We start from the raw sequence: 27270 nt of genomic DNA, 5'->3' as shown, positions 1-27270 counted from the left end.
GAAGAAGCATCGGGTGGAAGCGAAAGTGTTTATGATTCGGACGACAGCAGTATCGATGTCACCGAAGTCCAACATGACGTGAAGTATGTTTTTGCAGCGGAAACAAATGATACCCTGGCAGAAACGGTCATCTGCAGCGTGGGCGGCGTGAAAATTAAGTGGGTAGTCGATTCAGGAGCAGGAATCAATGTGATCGACAACGAAACATGGTCCTATTTGAAGAAACAGAACATCGACGTTTTTTCTCAGACCAGACAATCGAAGCGAACATTGAAGGTATACGGAAACAACAATCTTCACGTTGTCGGGGAGTTCACGGCTGACATCGCTACCAAACATTGCAGCGTAGTGGCGGAAGTTTTTGTTGTGAAAGACAGAGGGGCAAGCTTACTCAGTCGGGAAACGGCAACCCAACTTAACATTTTGAGCATCAACACGAATGTTGCGACGCCAAACTTATTTTACGATCGGATAGGAAAAATCCATAAGAGCAATTAGAGATCCTGCTTTGTATACAGTCTAGAATTTGCCTGCCACAGATAAGACAAATGAAAATGTTTTGTTTTTGTTTTGCTTCGCATCATTCTAGGGATGTAATAGAATCCAATAATAATTATGTTCGTTTACGCCCAATGGCACCGATACATCATACTTAGGTAATGCGTATCGAAGACAAAATATAGACAAAGGATGCAGGCAGTTTAAATGACACGATGATAGGAGGTAGCGATTAATAACCATTTTTGTATTGTTAGCCAAATTCAGTCGGGACTTTCTGTCGCCCGCCTTCCTTTCGTTCTTTCCGTTTACTTTCCATTCGGTCAATAGCAGATACTCTCTTTTCATTTTTTGTACCTACTAGATTTAAGGACACTATATATAGCATTTGACAATAAAGGAAAATAGCTCACAACTAATTCGACACTCGTTCGAATGATCCGAACTCCAAACGGTTTTTCAAATCAATAGTTGCTACAAACCATTGACCAGGCCTTTCACACTGAGAAGGAACCAGTCTCTGCTAGTTCTTCTATTCTTGAAAATCGCTTTAAAAAAAAAAAATAACTTCGGCCTAGCCGAACCAACGAATGTCTGGAAAGTTCATGCCGATAACAACAAAATCGGCATCATAAAGGGATTCGAAGTGAAACTACAAATCAACGACGACGTAAAACCTGTACAGCACACAAAATGCCATATTCCCATTCCACTTCAAGAAAAGGTGCAGCAGGAAATCGATCATTTATTGGAGCAAGACATCATTGAACCAGCTCCAAGGGATTCACCGTGGATATCTCGTCTCGTCGTCAGTCCAAAGGCAAGTGATCCATCGACTGTCCGGCTCTGTGTCGACATGCGTGCTGCTAACAGAGCAATAGTGCCTCAACATCATCCACTCCCAACCTTCGATGACATCGTGCCACATTTGAACGATTGCAAGTGGTTCTCAAAAATTGATCTTGTTAAAGCATTTCACCAAGTACCGTTGGCAGAGGAATCAAGATTTATCACCACTTTTTCAACGCAACGTCAGCATGACGTCACACTCCGAGAAGTAATTCAGCGATTGGAAGAATATGGAATAACCATCAATCTGAAGAAATGTGAATTTGGTAAACCAGAAGTTACCTTCATGGGCCACGTGCTTTCGGCGAATGGTATCAAACCAACGTTGGATAAAGTTGAAACAATACGCCGCCTTCGAGAACCTAATTCAGTTGAGGAAGTACGCAGCTTCTTGGGGACCATCACTTACCTTGGAAGATTCATACCAAATTTGTCAACGCTAACTTCTCCACTCCGTCAGCTTTTGCGAAAAGATTCAAAGTTTGAGTGGGGATCGCCCCAAAAGGAAGCGTTCCAGAAAATCAAGGACATACTAGTGGATCCAAAGTCATTGGGATATTATTCCCCACATGATCGAACCATTCTGATCGCAGACGCCAGTCCAACGGGCCTTGGTGGCGTTCTTCTACAGGAGAAATATGGAGAAAAAAGGGTTATTTGTTATATAAGCAAGGGCCTATCTAATGCCGAGAAATCCTACGCTCAAAACGAGAAGGAAGCCCTGGCGTTAGTTTGGGCAACCGAACGACTCCAAATCTATCTCAGAGGAATGGAATTTTTGCTGTTGACGGACCATGAGCCGCTGAAAGTTATCTTTGGCCCTGGGCACATTTCATGTCCAAGAATCTAAAGGTGGGCAATGAGATTGCAGTCGTTTCGCTTCAAAATCGTCCACATCCCGGGAAAAGTGAATATTGCAGATTCCCTGTCAAGACTACCTGAATTTAAGCACTGTACCACATATGACTGCATCGGAGAAGAAACAATACAAGCCATCATGCAAAATGCCAAACCTGTAGCGTTGTCTATCGAGGAGCTGTCGATGCAAACGGAAAATGATCCAACATTGCAGGAGGTGAAAGCAGCTATTCGTACGGGCCTCTGGAATCCTTCAGTTAAGAAATATGCACCGTTCAAAGAAGAACTATATTGTTGTGAGCAGATACTTCTAAGAGGTGACAGGCTGGTGATTCCATTCAGTCTACAAAAGCGTGTGTTGTGTTTGGCCCATATTGGGCATCCCGGAATCGAACGATCCAAACAGCGTTTAAGATCAAAAGTGTGGTGGCCATCCATGGACAAAGACGTGGAAAAGACTGTCAAAAGTTGCTTGGATTGTCAAATCGTTGGGAAATTTGTACCACCGGAACCAATGGAAGTGAGGCAAATGCCAGAAAAAGCGTGGGAATTGTTGCATTTGGATATCCTAGGCCCTTTGCCGTCAGGAGAGTCCCTGTTGGTGATTATTGATGCGTATAGTCGATATAAGGAATAGAAATATAAGTAGTAGAACGCTAGTGGCGCTACTATCCCAAAATAGCATTATTTTATTATTACTTACTGTTGAAGTTTTTGATTGCTTGTTTAGTGCCATGTTATAGAGAATGTTTTATTTTGGTCGAAAAAATTGATTTGACACTTATAGACCCGGTACTCAACCTGTCAGAGCGTGGCAAACTAGATGTTGGTCACACGAACAGTCGCGACATTAGCATTCTACGGCTAATGCTTCTACTATATAAGGTGATCGAGGTCTTGAGACAAACTACATCTGCTGACATTGTTAGTAGATTGCGTCCTTTGTTCATGCGGCTGGGTATCCCTAGCGTGATAGTGACGGATAATGCGAGGAATTTTTCAAGCAAGGTGATGGATGATTTCTGCGAAGAGTTTGGTGTAAACCTTCGGCACACAACGCCCTATTGGCCGCAGGCCAATGGCGAAGTTGAGCGCCAAAATAGAAGTATTTTGAAGATTTTGAGAATCGCCGAGCTCAACAAGTCCAATTGGAAGCGAGACCTGGAAGAGCACAATTATGTTTATGCCCTGACTCCTCATCCCGCTACTGGATACTCTCCAGCGGAAATAGCATTCGGCAGAAAATTCCGTGATTGGATTCCACACATGTTCCAACCAGCTGGACTTATAGATGCTGAAGTTCGAGATCATGACAAGACCTATAAATTCGACTCTAAGGCATACTACGATGGAGCTAAAAGAACGGCTGAGGCAGACCTTCGCATCGGTGATCAGGTTCTTATGAAGAATATGAACCCAGCAAATAAACTCACAGCAAATTTCCATCCTCAACCGGTGAAAATTATTGAAAAAGAAGGGAACTCAATCGTCGTTGAAACTCCAACTGGTGATAGATATCGTCGGAATTCATCTCACCTGAAAAAGTTGCACTGTAACGAATCTGATGAAGGTTCAACTGCTGATCAAGATGCGGAGAAAGAGCATGGTGAGTTACTCGAGCAGACAACTGCGCCAGAGCTTGGACGTAATATATCGGTACCAGGGAAGCAACGTCACGACGATGGTACGAAGGAATCATCAAACATACAGTGCGCATCGTACCTTCGTGCTGTGCGTACACGAATTCTCTCTGCTCTTGGAAGTTTTCTTAAAAACTACCTAAAGCAATAAAACAGTACTTTTCAGTGCTACAAAAACAGTACTTTTCAGTGCTAAAATTAAAAACGGTACTTTTCAGTGCTACTTAAACAGTACTTTTCAGTACTATTTTTTCTACTATTGATCCCTTTACGATCCTTGTTTGGACCCGTGCCTTCGATTTTTCGTTGGACCCGTTGGCGAAAGCTAGCGGTGGTAATCCTTCTTGGACACCGTCTTGGGAAAAAACCTTTCGAAGGTCACGTCTTCTTTCGTTTATTAATTAAACATGGTATCAACAACAAACAAAAGGAAGGGTGAATCTCTGAATTCACTACTTCCTTCCAAAAAAGTGGGTTTTAAAACTGTCACTACACGTGGCAAGAATGGAAGAAAGGACGCTTCCCCGGAATGCGAACTTTCTTCCAAGGGTGAAATGAATAATTGTACCGAAATGAGCAATCAGTTCGATGCTCTAGACAAATTTTCCGAACACCAAATCGAAGCAGCCTCTAGCCCAGGCTCTTTGATTCAAGTGAGGAAGCAAAGAGTACCGCCTATCGTGGTCAGTTGTTCCGAATTTGGGGGATTTAGGCAGGAGATCTTGAACTACATTAGGGGAATCAAGGTTTCCTTCCAAATCGCAAAGAAAGGAGACTGTCGCGTTTTGCCGGAATCTCTTAAAGATCGCGAACTTCTTCTCAGATATCTTGAAGAGAAGAAGCACAAATTTTTTACTTATGACGACAAAACTGAACGTTTGTTCAAAGTCGTCTTGAAAGGTCTCTCAAGTGACTATAAGTCACCTGAAGAGATCAAAAATGGAATAAATGATTTACTTGGATTTTCCCCAGTCCAAGTAATCATTATGAAAAAGAGAACCCAATCTGGCATTGTTCGGAAAGGGCTTTCTCAAGAATATTATTTAGTTCACTTTAACAAAAAAGAACTGAATAATATTAAAGCTTTAGAAAAAGCTAAACTTATGTTCGATGTCCATGTGACGTGGGAACATTTCCAGAAACCTGGAGGAAATTACCAGAACCCCACTCAGTGCCGTCGGTGCCAAAAGTGGGGTCATGGTACAAAAAATTGTCGCATGGATGCTAAATGCATGATTTGCGGAGGTTCTTCTCACGCTAAGGACGACTGTCCTGTGAAAGAAGATACCGGAAAGTTTGAATGCGCCAATTGCAAGGGCCCTCACAAAGCTAACTTTTGGGAATGCATTTCACGCAAAAGAGTCGTTGAGGCTCGTGCTGTTAGTGATTCTTAAGGTTGGGAACCTCTGTTGTTCCCACCCAGGCTTTTGTCCTGGGCCTCAGGGTCGTTTTTGCTGCTCCAAGAGGAAATTGGGGATATGGGCGGAAAAACTTCCCTTTAAAAAAAATCAAACGTAGTCCTACGTCAAAATCTACGATTCCAAGGTGGACAAAACCGAAATCAGGAGATGGAGGATATTCAGGGCTTAGCTTAATGATTATAAAAAGAGATTAATTTTTCATTATTTACAGATTTAATTTTCATTTTTTTTTTTAATGGAAGGAAATTAGGGATTCTGGGTGTTTTTACGTTACCACGACACAGCTTCAGGGTTGGTTTGTTCCGGTCTCGGCGCTATCCACGAAGACGACCAGGAAACAGGGCGAATCAACGTCGGCGGGGACAGTCTTCAGGAGAGAGGTCTCAGAAAATCACTTGTCTGCCGGGCCAAACGACCTGGATGGCACACCGGCGGCTTCTTCTTCGCTCACTACACTAGGGTCCGGGCCAGAATGGGGTGGTTGGCATATCGTTGCACTAGGCCAAGCCAAACGACACTGATGGCACACCGGGACGACGGCGGCTCTTGATAACTTCCGAAGGCGAACTTCACTTGTCGACCGGGCCAAAATGGAGGAAAAGGCACACCGGGACTCTCACAGCTCACTGATGCACTCAATTTTTCGTTCCCTGGTGGAGTGGAACAAAACGGGTTAAATTCGCGCACAACTTTTCGTGATCAAATTCGTTCACCTAATAGAGACCGTTTGTCTGTTGACAAACGGTTTTATTTCATCGCTGCTTTCGATTTGCTACCAACGTCGTGACAGTTGTCGCTGGTAGCGGTGGTGTGTCGTAGTAGAATGGGAATAGGGATGGTAGTAGAATGGGAATAGGGATGGGGATGTTCATGTAGGAGTGCATAAATTCGATATTTCTTCATATTCAATTTCAGTGTATATAATTCTTTAGTATTTAAATTTTGAAATAATTATTTTAAGCAGCCGTAATTATAATAAAAATGATAATAGTAATAATAATAGTAGTAATAAGAAAAATAATAATGATGATAGGGATAATAATAAGAGTAATAATTAGAACAATAAGAATAATAATAATAATAATAATAATAATAATAATGTACAAAAAAACTATTTACAGGGAATATTTACAAAAAACAAATGTAACCATTTTGAGAGGTTACAGTGCCAGGCAGATGAACAGTAATATCCGTTACGATAACGGTCGTTTCTGGAATTTGCCTGGAAGAGTATCGAACAATGCTCATTTTTCAGTTAACGATCGTTTGATTAGGAATCATACCCACCAGGAAGATCATAATCATGCTCATTCACATACAAATTTTAATCCGTCGGGTAGCCGTTCGAATCTTTCAATTTCAAATGTATCTACCCACGGTAAATCCTTTGCCGATATCGTAGCAGGTAATTTGAACTCTTCCCCTATTCGTTCCATGAGTACCCATTCTACTTGTTTCAAATCAAATGGAAAAAACCCTACCGCCACAGGTAACTCCTACCCCGCTTCTTCGTCTACCGAAAATTCCAATGGGAAATCATCAGATGATATGTCTGCCTCTGATTTTAATTTCCTAACTGAGCAATTGAATCTAATGATTGATGCAATGTTCAAAGCCACCACTATGACTGAAGCAGTCCAAGTAGGTGTAAAATTTACAAATCAAATTGTTATTGGATTACGTTTTTCTAATGGATCCAAATAATAATTTAAATATTTTAAATTGGAATGCTCGTTCTCTGAATGGTAAAGAGGACGAGCTGTTTAATTTTCTTACGGTTAATAACGTGCATATAGCAGTTATTACCGAAACGTATTTAAAACCTGGATCTAAACTCAAAAGAGATCCTAACTTTTTTGTTTATCGTAATGATCGACTTGATGGGGCATGTGGGGGAGTTGCTATCATCATTCATAGGCGTATAAAAAATCAACTGTTTTCGTCATTTGAAACTAAAGTTTTTGAAACTTTAGGTGTTTCTGTTGAAACACAGTTTGGTAAATATACTTTCATAGCTGGCGCAGGCTGCCCCCGTCCCGTAAAACCGTGGCAGGCCTTAGAGTACGTTCCAAATCCGTCGCCTGGTTGTTCCAACAGGGCGGGATGTCATTACCTGACCTGCGCTCAGATGCCATTACCTGACCTGCGCCGATCCGGCTCTGAACATAGTACCCCATAAAGGACTATGTCAACCCTAGCATGGCCTCCCTGCTTGCATAGATAACCATGGGATTATAAAGGCGACTATTCCAGCGGAGATGGATAGCGGCTCTTAGGGGGACCCATAAGAGATGATCAACCAAAACAAACAACTAGCGGAATGTGAAGGAGAGGCTTCTGGACCTATCAGTAACCGGCTAAGGTTCCCGCCAAGGAAGGAGGCGACCAACTTTATTGAAAACAGTGTGGGCAAAAGCCTAGATACTGTGACGACGGCAGGCACTGGCCGCTCCAGTGCAACATGTGTGGTGACCGATGGCCCGGGACTAATCGAGGCCATGGATCGCAATAGGGAGTACCTCCCTAAAATGCAGGTAGCTGCTGAGCAACTTGATGTCATCATCGAATATGTTAAAAGCAAAACAAATATTAGCAAAGACTTGAAAACAAGTCTACTGAAATTGCGACAATCAGTCCTAGCTGCAAAGCAGGACTACGAGAAAGCCAAGGAACAACTGGGCAAGGTAGAAGGCCAAAAAGACACTAGGTCGTGTCAGACCGAAGTGTTTTCCTTCACAGGCAACGCGAATATATCTGATGATATTATTCGATACGCGATGCGGAAGAGGGAAGCTTCCGGGGATGAATACGTGGCGAAAAGACGTATGGTTGCTAAGGGAAAAGTGACCTACGCGGCCGTCCTCCAAAGCGGAAAAGCTGGCACGAGCCAAGCCCCGCGATCAAGAGGACATGGCAACAAAGGAGAGGCCAACACCAATCCTAAGGCCAAGAAAGCCAAGAAAAAGGAGCCACGGGTTAACCGGAACCAGGCAGTGCATCCACAGGAACCACGGGCGCAAGGCAACAGCAACCCGTGGATACGAGTTGGAAATAAGAAAAAACAGAGGAAACCGAAAACGGAGCCCAAGGAGAGCGCTAAACCGAAAACAGCGAAACGTAGGAATTTAGGCGAAGCCCTCGTTATCAAAACGGAGGAAGCAAAATACGCCGAGGTTCTGAAGGCGATGCGAAGCACAGAGAAGCTATCGCCATTGGGCGCAGACGTGCGAAGCATAAGGCGAACTAGGATTGGTGAAATGATCCTAGTCTTAAAGAAGGACGCCAAGGAAAAGGGTGCAGTCTATAAGCAACTGGCACAAGAAGTACTTGGTGACGAGGTTGATGTAAGATCCCTTACTGCTGAAGCGACTCTCCAGTGTAAAAATCTGGATGAGGTCACCGATGCAGCGGAGGTCTCGGCTGCCCTCAAAGAGCAGTGTGACATCGACGTAGCCAGTAAGGCCATCCACCTTAGAAAGGGCCCGCAGGGCACCCAGGTGGCGGCGATCAGGCTGCCGGTCGCAGAGGCCAACAAAGCGAAGAACTTGGGCATACTCAAGGTAGGCTGGTCGGTTTGCCGGCTGAGCATACAACAGCCTCCTGAAGTTTGCTTCAAGTGTTTCGGGAAGGGCCATAAGTCGTGGAATTGCAATGGTCCCGACAGAAGTAAGATGTGCAGAAAATGCGGCGCTGAAGGCCATAGGGCAAGCGATTGTAAGCAAATCGCTAAGTGCCTAATATGTGTCGACAGAGCAGACAACGGACACTTAACGGGCGGACCCAAATGTCCGGGCACAAGCGGAGTATCAAAGCAGCCAAAACGGAAGTAACACAGTTAAATTTAAACCACTGTGATGCAGCCCAGCAGCTGCTTTGGCAGTCAGTCTCGGAAACCAAGACTGACGTGGTGTTATTATCGGACCCATACCGCATACCAGCCAACAACGGGAACTGGGTGGCGGATAGGTCTCAACAGCTAGCAGCTATAGGGACGACAGGACGATACCCAATCCAAGAAGTAGTCTCTAGCTCAAATGACGGTTTTGCGATAGCAAATATCAACGGCGTGTTCTATTGCAGTTGTTACGCGCCCCCAAGGTGGTCGATTGAGGAATTTTCCCACATGGTTGACAGGATGATGGCCGAACTAGCTAATCGGCAGCCAGTAGTGATAGCTGGCGACTTTAATGCATGGGCAGTGGAGTGGGGTAGCCGCTGCACCAATCAAAGAGGCCAGCTATTGTTGGAATCCCTGGCCGCATTAAATGTAGAGCTGGCAAATGTGGGTACAGTGAGTATTGTTCGTTTTGTTGAGGAATAGATTCTCATGCACATTTTGAACGTGGAAAAATAAATACTCACACGTCAGTTTCTATGGCACTTTCATAGAAGCACGCAACTTGCATTCAATGTACAATCCTACATAATGCGTTACATGTGCGTTACGTGTTAGTTTTGTTAGCTACGACGCCATCCAATATATGGCAAACATGAACCATGAACTGGCGCGTTGATGACGGTTATACTCATAGCGCTCATCAATCGATTCGCTATAGTATAATACCAGGCGGGCAGAAGGCAGCGCGATGTACCGTTTTGATTCATATTACGGACACTTAAGGCCTCAGTGAAGTATAACCCAGCTTGGACCATACAAAATTAATCATTCTGTATGATTTTTTAACGTTATCGAGCGTCGGAAGCCCTTAACATTCGGATGGTGGGTAAAGAATACGCGTCCGCAACTTGAATAATTTTAAATAAATCAAAACGTGTGGCCTTTTCATGATTCTTATTCCGGACGCTCCCTCATTTTTGCCTCATTTTCCGGACGCTTTGATTCGAATTACGGACAGCTCATGATAATCATTAATGCAACAGTCAAATCATCAATTGAAATCGTTCAACCACTTAAGAGACATCTAAGGTAGTTGGGCATTATAAATTTGCAGAGATATTTATGGAAAAAACCTAACAAAATGAGCCTCGAAAATGAGAACTTTTGGACGGCGAAAATTGAAACATTTCGTGTGAAATGTTTCCCATACAAACGAGAGTGTCCGGAATTTGAAGCTGTCCGTAATATGAATCAAAACGGTAACTCGACCCAAGCCCGAGGATGGAAAACAGCGCGCTTCGACGGCGAAGTATTCACTGAAGCCCTGAGGCGCGAACGAAACACTCTGGACCAAAACGGTGAAGAGCTAGTTGCTATGATATCACGAGCGTGTGATGCTTCCATGCCGAGAAAAGCCCCTTCTAGAGAGAACAGGCCGCCAGTGTATTGGTGGTGCGAATCAATTTCAAATCTTCGAGCAATCTGCCTTCGGGCTAGACGAAGAATGCAACGCGCACGCGCAGAAGCACAAAGAGAGGAACGCGGTGCAGCATTCAGAGAGGCAAAGTTGGCTCTCAAAAAGGAAAGTCGAAAACGGGCATGCTTTGAAAGTCTATGCGAGAGTGCCAATTCTAGTCCATGGGGTGACGCCTACAGAGTGGTAATGGCTAAGACCAAAGGAGCCATAGCGCCCCAAGAGAAATCGCCCGAGTTGCTGCGATCGATAATCGATGTACTCTTCCCGCACCATCCCATAAGCCCATGGCCCCCAGCGCCGTATGCGGCAGATGAAGGAGAAGAAGTGGCGAGAGTGACGAACGAAGAGCTGGCAGAAGTCGTGAAATCATTCGCGTCCAACAAGGCAACGGGACCCGATGGTATCCCGAATGTTGCCTTAAAAGCGGCAGTGAACACGGATCCGGACATGTTCAGAACCACGATGCAACGCTGCATTGATCAAGGAATCTTCCCGGATGTATGGAAGCGACAGAAATTGGTGCTACTACCAAAGGCGGGGAAACCACCAGGTGACCCGTCGGCGTATAGACCTATCTGTCTACTAGATACGACGGGCAAGTTATTGGAGAGGTTGATTCTCAACAGACTAGTACCGTATACGGAGAGTGCGGACGGCCTGTCCAACAACCAGTTTGGATTCAGAAAAGGTAAATCTACTCTGGACGCCATCCAGTCGGTCGTTCAAACAGCTGAGGTGGCAATCGAGCATAAAAGGAGCGGCATCCGTTACTGCGCGGTTGTCACTCTGGATGTGAAGAATGCGTTCAACAGCGCAAGCTGGGAAGCAATAGCACACGCGCTTCACCGCCTCAAGGTACCGGTGCAGTTGTGTAAGCTTCTAGAAAGCTATTTTGATGGTAGGATTCTACTGTATGACACAGAGGAGGGGCAGAAAAGCGTTCGAATTACCGCGGGAGTACCTCAAGGTTCAATCCTGGGCCCGCTGTTATGGAATGCGATGTACGATGACGTACTGAGGCTGCCCCTTCCGACGGGTGTTAAGATTGTTGGCTTCGCCGACGATATCACCCTAGTGGTCTATGGTGAATCGATGGAGGAAGTAGAGTTGACAGCAGCGCACTCTATTTCCCTGGTTGAGGAATGGATGAAGTCTAGGAAACTAGGACTGGCCCGTCACAAGACTGAGGTGGTGGTGGTGGTCAACAACCGCAAGTCCGAGCAACGGGCGCTTATCTCGGTAGGTGATTGCACCATAGAGTCCAAGCGATCCCTTAGGCATCTTGGGGTAATGATCGATGACAAGCTGAGCTTCGCTAGCCACGTTGAATATGCCTGTAAAAGGGCATCTACGGCTATAGCGGCGCTTTCGAGGATGATGTCTAACAGCTCTGCTGTAATTGCCAGCAAACGCAAGCTGCTGGCAAGCGTGGCGCTATCCATACTAAGGTATGGAGGACCAATCTGGTCAAAAGCGCTTAGAACGAACAGAAACCTAAAGCGGTTGGAAAGCACGTACAGGATAATGTGCTTAAGAGTAGCAAGTGCATACCGGACGGTATCTAAAGAGGCCGTGTGCATCATAGCCGGGATGACGCCCATCGGGCTCATCATCAAGGAAGATGTTCAATGCTTCAACCAAAGGGGTACCAGAGGAGTCCGCGACACGTGTAAAGAGGAAACGCTCAGAAGCTGGCAGCAGGAATGGGATAACTCCACTAAGGGTAGATGGACCCATCGACTAATACCAAATGTGTCAGATTGGTATGGTAGAAGCCATGGGGAAGTGAACTTCCACCTGACGCAGTTTCTGTCAGGACATGGTTGCTATAGACAGTACCTGCATAGGTTCGGGCACTCAGAATCTCCTGCGTGCCCAAATTGTGCTGGTGTAGAGGAAACAGCGGAGCATGTCGTGTTCGATTGCCCCCGTTTCATTGTTGTGAGAGGTCGCATGCTCACTACATGCGGAGGGGACACGTCCCCCGACAATATTATAGAGAGAATGTGTGCGGATGCCGAGTGCTGGAATGCAGTAACTACGGCTGTCACTCACATTATGTTAGAATTGCAGCGTCTATGGCGCGCCGACCAAGAGTTGGCTGCAGAGGATTAGCCCTGCCGAGGCTGGTCCCTTGTAACATTGTTTAAGTCGGCTAAGAGAAGCAGTTTGCCTAGGCTACTTCTGCTACACGTGTTGTGCTATATGCACTGGTCCCTTCCCGAAGAAATACCGTAAGGTGGTTCCGGGGAGATGAGGGTCTGAGTCCAAGGGTCATGTCGATGCACTGTTCACCACTTGAGCAATTCTAAATGAATTGCTCATGCACAGTGCATAGGCTGGTTTTAGCGGGTCGTCGTTGGTGCATCATCCCCGCATTCCCTGAGTTATCTTCTCAGGGGATCTGTTTGCAGATTTCCCCCTTGTAAAAAACAAAAAAAAAAAAGCCAATTCCAGTTAATTCCAGTTAACATTTTCAAATGCGTAACTCATAAAAGAAATGTAATTCTTGAAAAATTATTTCAAGTCAAATTACGAGAGTCAATCAACAATAAACTTAGATATATACGTTTTTGACCCATTAAATAATTCTCCATAGTCCGTCCATTCTCATCTCGCACAAATAGACCAAAACGTTACAGACTATCCCTGCCGTTTCTCTCATTTCATTATAATCCGTGAAAGGTTTTTTGGCGCCAATTCATCACAACGATGGTACATACACTTATTTTATCGCTTTTTTTACTCGGCAATAACTACCTAATTGTAAACAAGTCATTCGCTACATCCGGAAATTGAAGTTTATAGCACAACATTATACGAAGACAATCAACGGTTGTGTAGTTCGTCATTAGAGATTGTTTCCGTTCCCCTTACCTTCCATCGTTTCTGTGTGTGCTCGCAAGATAGTGTAACTGATGCAACAATATGTTTTATCGTCTTAGACTTAGGGGTGAACTGTATTCTTCTAGGACCACCCACGAGAGCTACAGACCATTTAACCCTTTCTTTCCCACGACTTTGATCGCCTATTTCTTTGCGTAAAAAAGCATCTTTATAAAAAATACTTGAACAAACAATGTTAGGAATGGGCTAGATTTTTCGAAATCAGTTTAAAAAAATAAAAAATAACCAGTGGACTATGGAGCTATCATGTAAAAGAGAGGGTTAATTGTTCTCGAATATCTTTTTCATACTCTCTTTACAACATGTAATGTAGAATGCATTTGACGCCCCATTTTTACCCAATCCCTCTCCAATAGTTAATATTGATCAAAATTTGCATATTTTTTTTAACGTAAAAAACAACATGACACAACAAAATACATACTTGGTGTTGTACGCAGAATACCGTTCCGCCAAATGGCCATCCAGCAGCATCATCTGTCTTTTGCTGGCCGCCGATATCGCCCGACAAGGACTCACTGACGAACGATAGTGGCAGTTCAGCACAATGTGTGCGTCATTCTCCTCGATCGACCAAGTTACATCTCGCATACTCTCTGCAACGATAAAATCATAACGAAACGATACATCTCTTATCTCCCTGAGAAAAAAAAAACCGATGCATGACAACGTGCAACTAACTTACTTTCCACTATCACGTTGACTACAGTTTCCGTTTCATCCATATCTCCCCAGTAGAGTATCCGACATCGAAACCGAGCCGTATCCCAAGTGATGTCGAATGACTTCGAACATCCATCGTAGCTATTGTCGTCCTCGTCCAGTATGCGACAATATCGCCGCGAAGTGTCATCAGGACAATTCACTGTGTAGGATCGACTCGTATCACTGATGGTAACATTCATCACGTCAACCTTTTTGGGAGCTGCAAAAAAAAAAATGCGCGATTAAACGGATTAGAACAGAGTACCGTGGTCCCCTAGACGGTCATTACGAAAATAATGGATCATTGAAGGTAGTTTTTGCCAGTGCTCACCGCATCAAAACAAAGGCGCCACTGTATATGGGATTTAACATTGTGACAGCATTGCTGTTCTGTCAAACACACAAGGCTACGGTGGCGCTATCTATGCTTTCCATAGCGGCCGTTTTGGTTATTTTAATGATCCATTGCTCATCAAAACCAAGTACAGGATTCGATTCCTGAGGTTATTCTACACCTCTGGATTAGTTCCTTATGATGAATCTAAAAAATCTCGATTTAAAATGTTTGAGTAAGAAATGTCAAAACATTTCACATTAGAATTACTCGATAGCAAAAAAAATCCTACAAGAGCGCCAAAATGTAGCCCAAGCTGTTTTAAACTATCATACACATTACCGTTGTTATGATTAGAAATATTAACAACTGACTAAACTTTTCAAACTAGTGAAATAAGTTGTCATTGGAATTTGTAGGGTGATGTGCTAGTATCCATCGTATTAAGCATTGATCAGTGAGAACTGCAATTTTCTCAGTATTGCAGTGAATGATGCTGACACAAACCGATGCCAAACAATTCTTTCTCAAAACGGCTTTAGCATTGTACAATAACATTTTGATAAATCTTGATCTCTTTTTGGAGATAATGCAAAGAAAATGCATCTTACCGTATTCTCAGTCCGTCGTATCGTTTTCAACTCCGTCGCAATCAGTTTCCAAATTCGTCTCACAACTTACGGCTCACTCTGTTAAAACAATGGTTAAAACACAACATATCAACGCTATAATAAAAGGTTTTACTAGAATATATAGATCTACTGGCATCTCCCTCCATTCCTTCAGCATGATGGAATATATTAATTTCCTTTAAAATTCATTGTTCGTTATCAAAATTCAGCCCAAACATATGAACACAATTCCTTTTGACCGTACAATTATGGCATTTGCTCACAGTACAGCGGAAACAACACAATCAAAGAAACTGTATTTTTACATCGAGCGTCGCGCACACATTGATGCGCACAAGCTTTTTTTTCTCAGTACGACGGATTAAACTTTGTTTACATTCTCAATTATACGCGGCGGTTGAGGAAATTTCGTAAAATTTGGTGATTATTAGAAGTTTTACGGCGTGTGATTGGAATGAAATCCTTCAGTGAAGAAGTACGAAGGTTTTCCATAGTGAAAATAAGTGCCCGGCGAAGTAAGTCACCCACGGGGGCGGGAAGAAACTTGTGTTGGAAAGTGGTGTGGCTCAGTCGATCGCTAAGCATTTCTCTCAAATCGTGTTCGTCCATGCGATTTCGGTGAAAAAGTGCAAAGTGGATAATTGAACTGAAATTATTTACCGAAATACAGTAGTTTTATTGCATTTTTGGTGTAAAAATCTACAAACCATAGCAGCTTTCACAAAATTACACTTGGATAATGAATCTATGTTGCAGGTAAGTTTGAATATCCGCCGTAGTGGAACATTTAAAGTTTGATACGACGAATAGTAGCGCTTACGACGAAGAAGAACAAAACCCTACGCGTCTTTGATGATTGTTGCTATTTCTTCATACGGTTTCGAATTAATGAAAATCAATTGATTTTGCACTGACTTTCCAGAGAAAGTATCAGCATACTCTTGGCATGTAAGCGCATCTGCCGATACTTTTTCAAATCAATATGAACTGAAAACAGAGTTTTATTACTTTGAACTTGCGAGCTACAATTCCATCATGGTTTCCAAAACGAATGACGGGCTACGTAGCCTTAAGTATTTTTTCTATGGCTTACTAGTTTAAGTTTAGTTTAATTATTGTTGTTGTTAAACATTCCCTCTTGAATACATATTTACACTACACGATCAGCCCACTGCGGTCTGCCGTATTCATTTCGCTAATGACTCAGTGGAAATAGCTGTTTCATGTAATGTATTAACACGTCAGTAGCCGCGCTGTTGTATTCTGTACAACACCTGGAAAAACCTCGCTTTTAGTATTCAGCATCAGCGCGGTGCTTCTGATGGTAGTCAATCACACGCCGACTAGATGTTAATATGAACTGGGAAACTCGGAGCTGGCAGACGAAGTTTCAACTTCATTTGTGCAACTAGATGAGTTAAAATAAGAAGATGAATTTACAGTTCAACATGCATTTAGTCGCATATACTACTCGGCTATGCAGTTGATGTCGTCTTCAGGGTGGCCACCAAATTTCCATTTTGAAATTCTCACTTTTTTCCCGGTACAGTTTATATTTTTGTATATTTATATAAATATACTGGATTTCAAAAACAAGATAAAGCGCTAGATATTTTTGTAATTATAAATGATTTATGGAATTCCGCTCAAAAAACGATCAGTGTCTTAAAAAAGTTGAAATTCCAAATAGCTTGCAATGTTGAGTCCTTTCATTTCAATCATCACAAGTCTAATTTTGTTCTCGCTATTCAGAAGAAGAAATCACCGGAAATTCGTAAAATATCACCGAACTATTCAATATTTTTGACAGCTGAGCTTTTTCCAGCTTCAAGGTGAAATAAAACATCAATATTCGGTGAAATTACACAGAAAATTGGGATTAATCTTAAGCATGAAGTTTAAGGTGAAAATTCAACAAAGCCACACGTGTAGAAGCATGTATCTCTACATTTTTAAATTTTTGTTCATTTTTTTTGGAAAATGGAATATTAGATCCTTTCGAAAATAAATGACTGTAAAAAAATTATTGAACCTTGATTCGAAACATCGAGTCAAAAAAGTTAGAGTAAAGGTTAAAAAAATGTTATTCCTGAGTCAAGAACCTTGACAGCAGTGGAGAGATTTCAAAATATGGTTAGCGATACACACTCATAACAGTGTGTAAAAAGTAGAAATTAAATCATTAAACAAAATTAAGCATTCCAATGTGTTATTCAAACATAACGATTTTCTACAACTTCCGGTTTGCAGATTTATAGGAGGATCTCAGCAAGCCGTGCGCGCGGGCGGCTGAATTTTGAATTTTCTGTCACGTTTATCTCGGTTCCGCGTTTTCGGATAGTGAAAAATAGATTCGGCTGATGGTGCTATGCCACCTGAAAATTTTTTCGTGCTCTCGTTGTTCGCAATTACGCCGATATTAGCAGATGCAATGTTATCTGGATTGTGATGCTTTATGCAACGCTAAATAGCTGCAATAGAACAGGCTGATTGTGCTGTAATCGAAGTGTATTTTTTTAGCGAAGATTTTGAAGATGGCTTGTGGCGTGTAGACATGATCCCGTCGGTGCTACTCCACCCGGATTGGTTTTGTTTCGTTTGGGATAAGAGTGATTCTGACAAATTAAGAAGAAAAATCATACGGTTGTGAGATTTGCATAATTTTTAATGCTTTTTTTAATTGAATACTTTTAAAAATTGAATATATATTGAAAAACCTGTGTTAAGTGTGAAAACCGCATTCGATGATGATTATTGTGCTACGCAGAAATATTCAAACCATTCTTCATTTATTGTGTGACGAAAAGATGATGGGTATATTGCCATGCCGTTAAGTTCTATTGATATACGAAACCATTCAGAGGATGTCGATTCAAATTCCCAATAGAATCATTCAAGTTTTTTGAGGAAACGGTTTTTAACTCGGCGTTTAGACATATGAATGTATTTGGTGAGTTTGTTCCGATTAGACCACATATATTAATGCAATCTGGGCTCTTTCTGTATCATGGGGACGGGCCAATTTATTTTCTCGTTTCAGAGAGCGAGTAATGGCGCTCAAACCAATGCTTTTTAGCTAGGGCACTAGGTGGAAATACCTGTGTCCCATCCCTGGAAGACGAACGCGCATGGAGTGACATTAACTTTCTTAGCTGCGTCACTCCCAACGATTACACCCAATTACAAAATATATACTAAACTACACCTACACTAAATTTCAATCCGGTCGCATCACTCGCTTATAGTGAATCCTAGACCATCACCTTTCCCTTCATCCAACTCCTTGACATCTATGAGGGCGTCGGTGAGTCGCTGGCCTCTCTTCAAGTAGGTGTCATATCATCATTTTCCTTTCCTTTCCTCGTAACGGAGAAGATGGGCGTGGCCGGCAATGGACATTGTCATGTCTTTTCATTTCTGACTTCCGATTGGATAGCTATTCCATCCAAAATAGTTCTCCATGAGCAATTGGAATAAGAGTGTTAAAGTAAGTAACATGACAGTTTTCAGTAAGGTACCGAGGGGCAAGTGGGTAAATGGAGTAAGTGAAAACAATTGATATATTTTACTGAATATGTGAATGAACGTTTTAAACTCATGCGTAAACCTTCGAGGCAATTGAGAACATTACGATAGGTAAGAAATTTCTGAGATTTTTCAGCCATTATTGCACAATAGAGCGAAAAATTGTTAACCTGTCAACTGTTACTCCGTAACAAGTTGGCGGCGTACAATCTTATTTTAATATTTTCAGTGGAAAAAAGTTGCGGAAAATAATTTCCTGTACCACTTCTTAGTTGTCCTCTGTGACAGTTTCAAACTGCAATAAAAAAAGTTTTAGAATTAATTCGACGTAGACCTAAAAATAACTAAATTTAAACACCGTCAGTTTTCTTATCAGGTGGGGCAAGTGAAAAGTTTATCATTAGAGATTGAATTTGTGTTTTCTCTTTAAGTAGCCATAAGTAAACATGGTTCGCAATTATCATAGAAAAACATAACGTGCTGATAATTCAAGAAACACTATACTCAAGCGTTAAAAGCTATTAGAAATCATAGAACTTCTCTAAAATATGTTGCCAAACATTACAATATTAATATGTCTACTTCGGGCAGCCAATTAAAAGGAGACTTTGACTGAAAAGTTGCAATGTCTATGTAAAGCTAGTTCAAACCATAAAAATGGGGTATAGGTCTATCCACATAAAAAAGATTCTAAATACGTTATTGAAGGATTCCGTTTGATTTCTCCCGAAGAGTTATCCGACGTCATATCCGACTTCCTCACAAACAAATAACGAGCGGTGGAAATTCTACAAAGTAGAAATGCAACTGCTGTCCTATAATGTAAGAACTAACATTGGAAATGTTGCAGTTATAATGTTGTCGTATCATTTCAACTAACATAACTGAACAGAAGAAAATTAAAGTGAAAAAAATAAAATTTTCTTTGTTTACATGTTATGTATGTTATTGTTCATTGGGAAGCCTTAACAAATGTTAAAGCTAATAGAAATCGTGAATATAACTGTTTGTTTTTGAATTTATTGTTCAAAACGGTAAACTTTTCACTTGCCCCACTTTTGGGGCAAGTGAAAAGTAAGGAGACATTTTTCAAAAACTTTTTCTGTATTTTTTTCTTCAATTTTTCATAAAAATCAATTTCAGCATGCTGCTTATATTTGGTGGGAGTCAAGCTAAAAAATATATACCACCTCATTTGTTTCAATTTAAAGTCTCTAGAATTTGAATAATCTCAACTATGCGAATTCCATTACCCACTTGCCCCACGGTACCTTATGCAATCTTCGAAATACTCCGTTACCAAGCAACGCAACGCAACGCAACGCAACTTCCGGTTTGCAGATTTATAGATTTATAGCTCCAAAATGTTCGTTCAACACGATTTTCCCGCTTTTCCCGGTTCGGTGGTCACCCTGCGACTTTATTGAAATCGAACAGGCTTCGTGGGCTTCGTGGCCTTGCGGTTAGTGTTACCAAGCATTTAGCCGCATCTTGTCAAGGAGTGTAGGTTCGATTCTCACTTCAGTCCGAAAAACTTTTCGTCTGGAACGTATTTCGACTGTGCCACTGGGCGATGCATGCGAGTCCGTTGACTTGGTTGGTGCTTCCTTCAAAGGACATAACCCGTCCACTGGAAGCTTTAACGTGTCCGTGTCTTCTTTATAGTCTAGTCTAGTCTACTAATACACAGCCAGTACTTGAAAGAATCCTGGAAATGATAACCTTTGCAGAACAGACTTCTGGATCAAACTAAGAATTCTCTGAATCTCACAAAATGTTCAAGAAAAACCGTAGATTCCACGGAAAGTTTAAAGCATACTGCCAACAATTTCTGAAATACGACAGGAATCTCCTGGTTTTAGCTTATCGTCAATTATGATCATTCTGAGAATTGCCAGACTCCATTGGAGTCCCGCTGAAAATGTGCAAAATCTCTTCTGAATTTCAGGTTCCGGTTATTTATCTACAGGTATGAGCTGAAAGCTTCTCTAGTTCGCTAGCAATTTCCAGATTTCACTAGTGACCCTCTCAGACCCCATTATCTCTCTGGAAATCTTAACCCTCTAATACCCAAATTTTTGTTTTCGATCTAAATATTATTTTTCGTTATCTAAAATCATTCTAAACACGGTTTGGGCAATGATTTATTTTTCTTCGCGAATTTTTGAATTTTGGTTTTTGATTTTTTTTATTTTTATTTTTGAACATTCCTATCCTTTTCAATTTTTTCTTGAAGCCTCTTCTGGTTACTGATTTTTGACAATAATAAAAATTTGAGTTTTTACTACACTTTTGAAAATATGATTTTTTTATTTTTTTTTCTGGAACATTTTTTATTTTCCGTGTAATTAACGGAAAAACAGATTTGAAATCATTTCAATGCCATCAGGCTCTTCTTCTGTGATAGGTTGATCGTAGAAAAATATAAAAGGTACTATTTTTTTATATACGTTAAATGAATCCCAGGCATTTGTAGGTTATATAAGAATGCAATTTTTCAAACAATTTTCAATAATACAAAAAAGTTTCAAAAATCATAAAAAACTTTTCTTATATGCGTGTTATGAGTCAAGGTTTAAGCCAAAAATAAAATCATTTTAATTTCCGAGCTACGAAAAAATACACAAAATTCCAAAGTGTACCCCGTCTAAAGGCGGGGTTGGGTATTAGAGGGTTAAGGAATCTGCAGGATCTTGCTAAAAATCTTCAGATTTTACTGGAATCCCACAATAATCATCAAGAATCCTCAAGATTACACTAGACATCTCAAGGAGTCCACTAAGAATCCACAGCAGGGTTCTAAATTATCGTATCAATGATGCGAAATCTACGATTTTTCGCACTTAAGGAGAATGCTTTTTCGCTTCCTCACGTGAATATCTTTTTTCGCTCACACTTATTTTCCCTAGAGTTACGATGGAGGATAACCGAAAATCATTCCACTTCGGGGATAATTTCTTTTTCACCCCATCATATTTTCGCTCACCAACTTTTCCCGAGAATTATCACTATGTGGATAAACAAAAACTGGTGCCGCCGAAGGGATTCGAACCTACAACATTGCTAAAAACAGCCGCGTTGCGTGCACGCTATCCATGCTACCACATCAACTTGACGAGAGCAACAGTTAATTTGATGCATAAAAGCAACTGCTGCTTGTGGCGATGGACACATGAAAAGTTCTCCATGGACAGGAGAATGATAAAATAAAATTCTCACAGCTGTGGAGTTGTGCCATTATCTATTTTCGCTTTGTTTTGTAGACGGATAATTTCGCAAGGCAGCTTTTCGCTGAAAATTGTGGTGATGGAGAAATCCATTATCGTGAGAGTGAGTGAGAATTCGGAAGCTTGAATCCACAGATTCCACAGGGATAACTCTGGTTGTTTTCAGGAATCCTCGAAAAGCCAAACATAACCCTCAATATAAGCTCAATTTAGCTGGAAACTATCAGGATCACACTTAACCCAAACCCATCTTTAGACGAGATACCAATGATTTTTTTCAACTTGATTCTAATTTGATGTGTAATCTTAAAATTCGTACATCTTCTATTTTCCCACGTTAAACCGATCACAGAAGTAGAGCCCGTTAGGGTTAAATTTACTCTGAAACAGTTTTTGGGTTAGTTACACGGAAAATAAAATATGTTTCAGAAAAATATTAGAAAAATCATATTTCAAAAGTACTGTGAAACCTCCCATTTTTATTTTTGCAAAAGTGAGTAACCAAAAGAGGCTTTAAGAAAAAATATAAAAAGGAAAGGAATGTTCAAAAATAAAAATAAGAAAAATCAAAAATTAAAATTTACAAATTTGCGAATAAAATTAATTTGTTGCTCAAAACGTGTTCAGATCGATTTTAGATAGCAAAAAACGATTTGGATATTAGAGGGTTAAAACCTACCCAGTCAACATTTTAATCGGTATAACTTTTGTCATTATATATGAATCAATTTACTTGTATAGAATGCATGAAAAGGCTATATACCTACCAAAGTGGAGGCTATATGCGTACTTGGCACGACTTTTTCCGACTTTCTGCGATCAGATATACGATGCTACAAAATTTGGAAGAAAATTAAAAAAAGTTTTCATCAAGCCTCGAACGCAATACCTCTGGTTTAGCAATCGGACACCTTACCCCTGTACCATCAAGAGTTACTTACCAGCAGTGTGATTATTTGCCAATATTAATGCATGCTGCATGGACAGCGACACTTGCTGTGATGTTTTTTGCGACCCATCGTCAGCCGATCCCAAGTTTAGGTGGCAATTTTTGCTAAGTTATTGCGATTTCATATGATGCTATCTGTATTGATATATCTGTCAATTTATACAACATAACGCGATTCTATGTTGCACTATTTACAACATGTTTTGCTGTCAACACAGATTGTCGTTTATGAATCGTATTGGGGATTTATATACAACTTGTGTTGACATTGATAACGTTTAATTTGGCATCTTGTGCGATTCTGATTTTTGACGTACTAATATGTGATTTTGGTTGCACATTCTTATACGATACGTGGTTCACTGGGTACGGGATCCCAATGGAGATCCGTTGAGATTCCATTGAAAGCTCTCATGATTTCATTACAATTTTCCAAAAGTTCATTGAGAATCCATAAGATTACACTAGCAATTTTGAAAAACTCGTCGAAATAACTAAGAAACGTGAGCCCATAAACTCGCTAGGAATCCCCATATTCCATTGCCGTGAATCTGAAATAATTATTTCTCATTATACTCTATTCTAACAACTGTGTTATAACATTTGTTTGATATTTATGCAGCCCGCAGCCCTGATGAAATATTGTGATTTGGCCCGCGAAACGCTCCAGCTTGACAGTGTGACAATGATGTTTCACGTGAAATGAAAGCACGTGCTCTGATTGCGAATAGAACCTTTTACGAATTACGTCACCTGCAAACGAGATTTTCCCTGTGTAAGACGCTGATCGTTCGTTTGAAATCAGCAGACCGCAAAGTCTTCCGTGTTTCAAGTTTTAATGAATCATTACAAAAACCAAAAAGGCCTTCCTTAGCCGAGTGGTTAGAGTCCGCGGTTACAAAACAAAGCCATGCTGAAGGTGTGTGGATTCTATTCCCAGTCGGTTCAGGATCTTTTCGTAGTGAAAAACTACTGTGGACAATACTTGCTGGGAAACTAAAAAAAGCGTGTTTATACCAGGGCTGCGAATGGTAATAGTAGTAGGCTTGAATTTCGCGAAAATCACGTTGCTTCTCTCACTACAATAGTTTAAAATCGTGAATCTCATCAAGTAACCTACAACAGTTTGTGAATCTTAGAACTTTTCCCAACTTTGGAAAATTTTCCCACACAAATAAAGACTCACATTTATTGGTGGTAGGCCTTGAACTGGTAAAAGGTTGTTTTGCATCGGCTGACATTTTTTCCCTTTTCAGGTGAAAAAATTTTCAAGTTTCCTACTACTGGGATTCCTGTGTGGTGCGATTGGTGAAGATTTCCTGTGTGGCGCGTAGAAGAAGTTATCCTTTGTGGAGCGATTGAAGAAGACTTCCTGTGTGGCGCGTAGGAGGAGACATCCTGTGTGGTGTGGGAGAAGATATTTTTCAAGAAGGATTTTTTGGTTTCGGACCCATTCGAAGTTTCAAGCTTTTTGTGTGCAAGTGGAGAAACAATTTCAAAGGACTTGTTTGGCATTTTAAAGTTTAAGCTTTCCCAGGTCAATTTGTTTTTTTTTTCAAAACTCCGCTAAGTATCATTTTTGTTACAGTTTATTAGTTTAGTTTAGTTCATTTTCTTCATTGGATTTTTTCTACCACGGCTATGGATGTGGATGATAAAGGTTCTGACTCAAAAGAAGATGATCCTCCACCAGGACCGTCTTCTGTTACAAAGCCATTGCGCATTAAAATTTACCCTCCATCATTTTCTGGCCCTTTTATAGTATTTTTTCGCAAAAGAGATAAACCTATTAATGTTTTATTAATTTCGTCTAAGGTTTATGAAAAATACTCGTCTGTCAAAGAAATCAAAAAGGTTTCTCTTGACAAGTTACGAGTTGTTTTTGGTTCTCGTGATGACGCCAACTCCCTTTTGGAATCTCAGCTTTTTGCGGGATCTTATCGTGTATACGCACCATGTGATTTTTGTGAAATCAGTGGTGTTATATACGATGAATCTTTAGAATGTAATGACATTATTAATCATGGCATTGGAATATTTAAAAATAAGGCTATTCCGGCTGTTAACGTTTTAGATTGCCACAGATTATCTAAACTTTTTTTAAATGACAAAGAAGCTCAATATGTTCACTCCAATTGCATTAAGATTACTTTTGCTGGATCAGTAATTCCAGACTTTGTAGAGGTTGATGGAGTTATTTTTCGAGTTAGGCTTTATTATCCTAAATTGATGCACTGTGAACGATGTCTTCTTTTCGGACACACTGTACAATTTTGCTCAAATATACCTAAATGTTAGGGGGGTCTGTAGCCTTGAGGTTACGCTTCCGCTTCATAAGCGGAAGGTAATGGGTTCGATTCCCAGCCCCTCCACAAAAATCCGTCCAGCCACCAGAAGACGCCTCACGGAGCACATCCATCCTCCGTCAGTATCAGATGGTGACTGAGACAAACTGACCCTCTTCGCAGGCAGCTAGCCTCACTAATAGCAGAGCTCTCTCCTACCTCCTACCTACATTCAGAATGTTGTGTTTATTGTAATCAGAAACAAATTGCCTTGAAGGATTGCCCTGTATACATTAGTAATCAATCAAAACATAATCAAAAACTTAAAAGTAGAAATTCAATATTCAGAGATTTTGAAGAATTCAAAAGAAATTTCAACTCGTAATATTTATGAGTCTTTACCAGATGATGAACCGGATAATTCATTGAATTCAGATAATTTTGTTTACAAGCCACCTCCTAAAAGAAAAAGAATTCTCAAATCATCTAGTCAACCTCTAGAAAGTAATAATTCTAAAGTAAAATCATTTGACAAAAATTTTCCTTGTTTGATTCCTTCTACTTCTAGTACTATCCCAGGATTTCAACGTGTTGAGTCTGATCCACCAAATAATGATTTTAATGCAAATAGCAATGCTTCTGATGAAAACAAAAATGTTAAAGACAACAATTCAATGTTAGGTATTTTGGAAGAGTTAGTAGAACTGCTAGGTTTTAGTGATATTTGGAAGAAAATAATAAAGATGATTTTACCATTTTTGGTTACAATACTTGATAAGTTGAATTCATTTGGACCAATCATTGCTTCATTATTTTCTTCGTAATGGCTAATAATAATAAAAGTCCTCTGAATATTTTACAATGGAATTGCAGAAGCATTATTCCTAAAGTATATAGATTAAAAGCTCTGATTGCAAATAACAGCATTGATGTTTTTTGTTTAAATGAAACATGGTTGACTGAATCGAAAGTTTTATGTTTTCCATCATTCAACATTATTCGGAAAGATAGGGATATTCCATTTGGAGGGGTTCTGATTGGTATTAGAAGTGGCATCGAGTTTAAGTATTTGAATTTATCATTAAACATACAACTTGAACATATTATAATTTCCGTTAAACAAAATGATTCTAATTTTTGTATTATTTGTTTATATGCTCCTCCAAATTCGTCTTTCTCAATATCTGAAGTGAAAATGATTATTGATAATGTTCCTTTTCCCTTTTTTATATTGGGTGATTTTAATGCCCACAATTATTCTTGGGGAAGTGATAAAGTTGATGGTCGTGGTTTGTTAATTATGGATCTTATTGATGAATGCAATTTGAATATTCTTAATGATGGTTCATTTACAAGACTTGCTGTGCCTCCTTTACAAAATTCATGTATAGATTTATCTTTATGTTCTAGTAATTTAGCTTTCATATCATCTTGGAAAACAATAAATGATCCAAATGGAAGCGATCATCTTCCTATCTTGATTCAAGTTGCTAGTTCAACATGTAGTACAAATGTAGATAATTCCCATATTCATGATTATTCAAAAAATGTTGACTGGATGAAATTTTCTGATTTGATGTCCACTTCATTGATACATTTAGAAGACCTTTGTTCACCAATTGAAAATTATAATCAATTCATTAAAATTTTAGTAAAGTGTTTACAAAAGTCACAGAAAAAACAGTCAGTTTCTAAAATTCAAAAAAATAGGCGTCCTACATTTTGGTGGGATGAAGATTGTTCTATTGCTTTGAAAACCAAATCGAATGCTTTTAAAAAAATTCGTCGCTCTTGCAATAGAGAAAATTATTTGTTATACTGTAGAGAAGAAGCTATGTTTACTCGTATTACTAAATTTAAGAAAAGGAATTATTGGAAACATTTCATTGAAAATCTTGATAGGGAAACTTCATTATCAACCTTGTGGACTGTTGCAAAAAAATTAAGAAATTATGATAATTCTACTACAAATACATTGGAATATTCAGATAGTTGGATTAATCAATTTGCATCTAAAATTTGTCCTGATTTTGTTCCTCATAATATAAATTTTAAAAACAAACAGGCCATCAATTTTTTTCCTGAGCTTTGTTCTCCATTTTCAATAGATGAGTTTAATTTAGCT

At 40.3% G+C, this 27270-nt stretch overlaps 1 protein-coding gene across 3 annotated transcripts in view; it reads right to left on the bottom strand.

Moving 5' to 3' along the window:
- LOC5569133 overlaps positions 1 to 27270 on the bottom strand; it is a 93799-nt gene that overhangs the window by 3372 nt on the left and 63157 nt on the right. For all 3 annotated transcript variants that reach the window (XM_021855989.1, XM_021855988.1, XM_021855987.1), the window contains exons 2-3: positions 14174 to 14413; positions 13913 to 14084 (exon numbers count right to left, since the gene is read on the bottom strand). In XM_021855989.1, coding sequence (XP_021711681.1) covers positions 13913 to 14084; positions 14174 to 14413 — 412 coding nt within the window. The remainder of the gene's footprint in view (positions 1 to 13912; positions 14085 to 14173; positions 14414 to 27270) is intronic.

The sequence above is a fragment of the Aedes aegypti genome, chromosome 3 (genome assembly GCF_002204515.2).
Source record: "Aedes aegypti strain LVP_AGWG chromosome 3, AaegL5.0 Primary Assembly, whole genome shotgun sequence".
Classification (NCBI taxonomy): Eukaryota; Metazoa; Arthropoda; class Insecta; order Diptera; family Culicidae; genus Aedes; species Aedes aegypti.
This window is presented reverse-complemented; position numbering and strand designations above follow the sequence as displayed.